Here is a 6,755-nt window from a genome sequence, read left to right as displayed (position 1 = left end):
ATCCTAGGGTCTTCCCTATTCCTACCTTCCCTCCTTCCCTCCCTTCCCTCCTTCCCTCCTTCCTTCCCTCCCTTCCCTCCTTCCCTCCCTCCTTCCTTCCCTCCTTTCTTCCCTCCTTCCTTCCTTCCTCCCTTCCTTCCTCCCTCCTTCCTTCCTTCCCTCCTCCCTTCCTTTCTTCCCTCCTTCCTTCCTTCCTTCCATCTTCCCTTCCTTCCTTCCTTCCTTCCTTCCTACCTTCCTTCCTTCCTTCCTTCCTCCCTTCCTTCCTCCCTTCCTTCCTCCCTTCCTTCCCTCCTCCCTTCCTTCCCTCCTCCCTTCCCTCCTTCCTTCCTTCCTTCCTTCCTTTCGTTCCCTCCTTCCCTCCTTCCTTCCTTCCCTCCTCCCTTCCCTCCTTCCTTTCTTCCTCCCTTCCTTCCTTCCTTCCTTCCTTCCTTCCTTCCTTCCCTCCTTCCCTCCCTCCCTTCCTTCCTTCCCTCCTCCCTTCCCTCCTTCCTTCCTTCCTTCCTCCCTCCCTTCCTTCCCTCCTCCCTTCCTTCCTTCCTTTCCTTCTCCACCTCCTTCCTTCCTCCCTCCCTCCCTCCCTCCCTCCCTTCCTCCCTTCCTTCCCTCCTCCCTTCCCTCCCTCCCTCCCTTCCTTCCCTTCCCTCCCTTCCTTCCCTTCCCTCCCTTCCTCCCTCCCTCCCTCCCTTCCTCCCTCCCTCCCTTCCTTCCTCCTTTCCTTCCTTCCTTCCTACTCATATATTGTATATATTACAAAAATAATGGAAGATGTCAGGTCTTTGTGGATTCCTGGCTCTGGAGAAGCTCCATAATATACAGATAATGATTTCTCTGACTCCTGACACCCGGGCGGAATTGGGTTGTATATGTGTATATAAAGCAGAGAATCCGACATTCACTGCCGGTGAATCTTACTGGTGCATGTGTGAAAGTCACATGCACTACTTTATGAACATGTCCGTCCCTCTCTGTGTGTCAGGAGAAGTGACAGCTGCTCAGTGCAGCAAATCAGGGTTCAGTGAAGACTATTCGGGTTTGTGAAATGGCATCCCCAGCAACCCGACTACACAGGGTCCAACTGCCAATGTCTGCATCTACCAACAACCCGACTACACAGGGTCCAACTGCCAATGTCTGCATCCCCAACAACCCGACTACACAGGGTCCAACTGCCAATGTCTGCATCCCCAACAACCCGACTACACAGGGTCCAACTGCCAATGTCTGCATCCCCAACAACCCGACTACACAGGGTCCAACTGCCAATGTCTGCATCCCCAACAACCCGACTACACAGGGTCCAACTGCCAATGTCTGCATCCCCAACAACCCGACTACACAGGGTCCAACTGCCAATGTCTGCATCCCCAACAACCCGACTACACAAGGTCCAACTGCCAATGTCTGCAGTCTGGTTATCAGAGAAACGAGTAGAGAATGCTTTGTGGATCCATGCTTTTTGAAAGATATTCAGCTTTTCCAGTGCGGTGTTCATCTGAAGGTATCCTGGGGATGTTATATTTCAGAGGCTGCAGCCGTTATCCTTTACACTGTATCATATACCATGGAAGGTATGCTGGGGATGCCATGTCTGAGTGTGCGGCTATTCTCCTTTATACTGTATAATATATTATGGAAGGTATGCTGGGGATGCCATGTCTGAGTGTGCGGCTATTCTCCTTTATACTGTATAATATATTATGGAAGGTATGCTGGGGATGCCATGTCTGAGTGTGCGGCTATTCTCCTTTATACTGTATCATATACCATGGAAGGTATGCTGGGGATGCCATGTCTGAGTGTGCGGCTATTCTCCTTTATACTGTATCATATACCATGGAAGGTATGCTGGGGATGCCATGTCTGAGTGTGCGGCTATTCTCCTTTACACTTTATCCGAGTCCATGGAAGGTATGCTGGGGATGCCATGTCTGAGTGTGCGGCTATTCTCCTTTATACTGTATCATATACCATGGAAGGTATGCTGGGGATGCCATGTCTGAGTGTGCAGCTATTCTCCTTTACACTGTATCATATACCATGGAAGGTATGCTGGGGATGCCATGTCTGAGTGTGCGGCTATTCTCCTTTATACTGTATCATATACCATGGAAGGTATGCTGGGGATGCCATGTCTGAGTGTGCGGCTATTCTCCTTTACACTGTATCATATACCATGGAAGGTATGCTGGGGATGCCATGTCTGAGTGTGCGGCTATTCTCCTTTATACTGTATCATATACCATGGAAGGTATGCTGGGGATGCCATGTCTGAGTGTGCGGCTATTCTCCTTTACACTTTATCCGAGTCCATGGAAGGTATGCTGGGGATGCCATGTCTGAGTGTGCGGCTATTCTCCTTTACACTGTATCATATACCATGGAAGGTATGCTGGGGATGCCATGTCTGAGTGTGCGGCTATTCTCCTTTACACTGTATCATATACCATGGAAGGTATGCTGGGGATGCCATGTCTGAGTGTGCGGCTATTCTCCTTTATACTGTATCATATACCATGGAAGGTATGCTGGGGATGCCGTATCAGACTCTGCAGCCGTTCTCCTTTACAATATATAATTTAGGCAGAGGAGCGCTGGGGAGACCCAGGAATGGGAACGCGTCCCTGCAGAGGAGCGGGAACCCCATAAAACGCCTCTTCTATAGAAAGGTTTGTAGCTTTGTTCTCATTGGCTGTATATAATCTCTCCATTACAGGCACAAGTGGTGTTTAGTACATGGCGTCTGTAGATATCAGTAAGGACTGTTGAGTTAAGTGGAGATTCTCCGTCTCCTATTACCTTTAATTAGCAGAGATGATTATAGAGGACGCAGTGGTGGCCGGCCCCCGCACGGCCCTCGTACGGCCCACCTACCTCACATTCTGCCCATCCCCCCCAGCCTTTCGGCCTTTAGGACAATGAGGCCGTCCTATCTCCGCCATTCTAATGTCCCTTCCTAGAGCCAGGGAGGGGCCCTCTCAGGGCACTCTGGGTAATTGCATGTAAATGACTCTCCTCGGCAGTCGCCGGTCTAGCTGTCGGGCTGCGCGGTCTGATTGCCTCGCTGACAATTTGCATAACATTAGGAGATATTTTCTCTCTAACATTGAAGAGTATTTTACTCTTTTCTTTATTTTGTATCTTTTTTTTTTTTTCCAGAGGTCACCCTGAGCTAATTACATATCCAGCATCCTAACGAAGCGCCAAGTGTGTACCTCTGTGTGCCCCTCCCTCTGCGTACTCTACAGTCCCCGGTGTGTTCACATGGCACGTCCTGCCGTGTCCGAGGCGCACATTTGTGTCTGTATATTGTGACCCGGGCGACCATATTATGGGATCCTGCTTAGTGAATGTGGCCCCTGTCTGGGAGCCGAGAACCTGATTGTGGGTTCCTGCCGGGGGGGGGGGGGGGTCCAGAACAATGAAACACTGCCAGAACAATGACACCCTGACACTGGGGGGGTCCAGGACAATGACACCCTGACACTGGGGGGTCCAGAACAATGACACCCTGATACTGGGGGGTCCAGAACAATGACACCCTGACACTGGGGGGTCCAGAACAATGACACCCTGACACTGGGGGGTCCAGAACAATGATACCCTAACACTGGGGGGGTCCAGGACAATGATACCCTGACACTGGAGGGGTCCAGGACAATGACACCCTGACACTGGGGGGTCCAGAACAATGATACCCTAACACTGGGGGGGTCCAGGACAATGACACCCTGACACTGGGGGTTGTCCAGGACAATGACACCCTGACACTGGGGGTTGTCCAGGACAATGACACCCTGACACTGGGGGGGTCCAGGACAATGACACCCTGACACTGGGGGGGTCCAGGACAATGACACCCTGACACTGGGGGGGTCCAGAACAATGACACCCTGACACTGGGGGGGTCCAGGACAATGACGCCCTGACACTGGGGGGTCCAGAACAATGAAACACTGATAGAGGGGGTCCAGAACAATGATACCCTGACATTGGGGGGTCCAGAACAATGATACCCTGACACTGGGGGGTCCAGAACAATGACACCCTGACACTGGGGGGTCCAGGACAATGACACCCTGACACTGGGGGGGGGTCCAGGACAATGACACCCTGACACTGGGGGGTCCAGAACAATGAAACACTGATACAGGGGGTCCAGAACAATGATACACTGACATTGGGGGGTCCAGAACAATGACACCCTGATACTGGGGGGTCCAGAACAATGATACAATGATAATTAGAAGTAGGAGATCAGGGAAGGAGAGAAGATAGAGATTGCTTTAGATTGCAGTTGTTTTTATATCTTTAATCCTCTTTTGGTAAATCTCATTTTAGGGCATCTGTTCTGTGAACCTTCTCTTCACTCCCTGGAAATGATGCCTCAGATCCTCTCAACTCATTCTGTACCCCCCCCCCCCACCCAGTCCACTTAATTGTCTTGCTGGTTCTCCTCACCTCTTTTCTCCTCTTTCCTCTCCTCTCTTCTCTTCCCCTCTTTCCTCTCCTCTCTTCTCTTCCCCTCTTTCCTCTCCTCTCTTCCCTTCCCCTCTTTCCTCTCATCTCTTCTTTTCTCCTCTTTCCTCTCCTCTGTTCTCATCTTTCCTCTTTTCTCCTCTTTGCTCTCCTCTCCTCTTTTCCCCTCTTTCCTCTCATCTCTTTTTTTCTCCTTTTTCCAATCCTCTCCTCTTTCCTCTCCTCTTTCCTCCCCTTTCCTCTCCTGTCATTTAGGGCATCTTTTCTGTGAACCTTCTCATTCCCTGTAAATTATGCCTAAGAGCCTCTCAACTCATTCTGTACCCCCCCCCCCACCCAGTCCATTTAATTGTCTTGCCGGTTATCCTTTTCTCTCCTCTCATCTCCTCTTTCCTTTCCTTTTCTCTTCCTTACTTCCTTCCTTCATTCCTTCCTTCCTTCCTTCCTCCCTTCCTTCCTTCCCTCCTCCCTTCCTTCCTTCCTTCCTTCCTTCCTTCCTTCCTTCCTTCCCTCCTTCCTTCCCTCCTCCCTTCCTTCCTTCCCTCCTTCCTTCCTTCCTTCCTTCCTTCCTTCCTTCCTTCCCTCCTCCCTTCCTTCCTTCCTTCCTTCCTTCCTTCCCTCCTTCCTTCCTTCCCTCCTCCCTTCCTTCCTTCCCTCCTTCCTTCCTTCCTTCCCTCCTCCCTTCCTTCCTTCCCTCCTCCCTTCCTTCCTTCCTTCCTTCCTTCCTTCCCTCCTTCCTTCCTTCCCTCCTCCCTTCCTTCCTTCCCTCCTTCCTTCCTTCCTTCCTTCCCTCCTCCCTTCCTTCCTTCCCTCCTCCCTTCCTTCCTTCCTTTTCTTCCTTCCTTCCTTCCTTCCTTCCCTCCCTTCCTTCCTTCCCTTCCTTCCTTCCTTCCTTTTCTTCCTTCCTTCCTTCCCTCCCTTCCTTCCCTTCCTTCCTTCCTTCCTTTCCTATTCCCTCCTTCCTTTCTCCATTCTTCCTTTTTTTTTTCCTTCCACCATCCCTTCCTCTATCCCCCCTTCCATCCATCCTTCCATCCCCCCCCCCTCCGTGTCCTCGTTCTCCGTGTTCTGGGATGCGGCTCCCATGTTTGTGTTTCTTCTTCCGGAGTTTTCTGTGTCTCTCTGGCAGAGCTGGGAGTTTAATCAAAGCTAATCAGAAAATTATGAGATATCTGATTGCTGATTAGACTGCTAATGTTAATCTGCTCAAGGAGACTCTTGTGGAGGATATTTTAGGAGTGATGTTCCCGGTGGGACCCGGTACAGGACACAGGACAGGAGACGCCAAGTCCCCATAGACCGCCATGTGTGCAGGTCCAGTCACAATGCTCTGTGGGGGACCCATGTGTTGAATCGTCAGCTGGGGAATATCTTCACCGGACTGGGCGCTCCCAAGCGGAAGCTCCAGGAGATCATTCCAGGGTCTGTTCTTGGTCCTGAAGTGTTCTCATCTCTGACCCTGAAGCACCAGAAAATTGTAGTCGTTATCATGCATCACCCATATGTATGTGGCACCCAACGCCTATATCCCCTATGAGGGTATGTCATGAAAATGTTCAAACTTAAAACATTGTAACTAACTTTAACATCTTACTCTAAAGCTGTCCAGTCACCATCCAAATCTTGCCACTTTCACCTTAGTAACATTTCTTAAATTATACCCTTCTTCACCAATGTCCTCTACTCTCTACCAATCCCTCCACTGGCCTCCACTCAGTGTCCTCCACCCATCTGTGCCAATCCCTCCACTGGTCTTTGCTCGGTGTCCTCCATCCCTCTTAGCCAATCCCTCCACTGGCCTCCACTCAGTGTCCTCCACCCATCTGTGCCAATCCCTCCACTGGTCTCTGCTCAGTGTCCTCCATCCCTCTTAGCCAATCCCTCCACTGGCCTCCACTCAGTGTCCTCCACCCATCTGTGCCAATCCCTCCACTGGTCTCTGCTCAGTGTCCTCCATCCCTCTTAGCCAATCCCTCCACTGGCCTCCACTCAGTGTCCTCCACCCATCTGTGCCAATCCGTTCACTGGCCTCCACTCAGTGTCCTCCACCCCTCTCTGCCAATCCCACTAGTATCCAACCAGATTAGTCCACTAGTATCCAACCAAGATGGTCCACTAGTATCCAACCAAGATGGTCCACTAGTATCCAACCAAGATGGTCCACTAGTATCCAACCAAGATGGTCCACTAGTATCCAACCAAAATGGTCCACTAGTATCCAACCAAGATGGTCCACTATTATCAAACCTAGATAGTCCACTAGTATCCAACCAAGA

The 6,755-nt window shown here is 50.9% G+C and overlaps 1 protein-coding gene across 1 annotated transcript in view; it reads left to right on the top strand.

Annotated features, from left to right (window-relative positions):
• Positions 1-1,084: 1,084 nt before the first annotated feature.
• Positions 1,085-6,755, top strand: part of LOC149427301 (voltage-dependent calcium channel subunit alpha-2/delta-2-like) — a gene marked incomplete at its 3' end in the record, with an annotated part of 52,051 nt that continues 46,380 nt past the window's right edge. Inside the window, exon 1 of the mRNA XM_089668151.1 lies at positions 1,085-1,501. Coding sequence (XP_089524277.1) covers positions 1,085-1,501 — 417 coding nt within the window. The remainder of the gene's footprint in view (positions 1,502-6,755) is intronic.

This window comes from Staurois parvus, unplaced genomic scaffold, assembly GCF_062004578.1.
Source record: "Staurois parvus isolate SC_StPar_1 unplaced genomic scaffold, SC_StPar_1.0 ptg003906l, whole genome shotgun sequence".
Taxonomy (NCBI): domain Eukaryota; kingdom Metazoa; phylum Chordata; class Amphibia; order Anura; family Ranidae; genus Staurois; species Staurois parvus.
The sequence above is the reverse complement of the archived record's forward strand: the minus strand, read 5'-3'. Positions and strand labels throughout refer to the sequence as shown.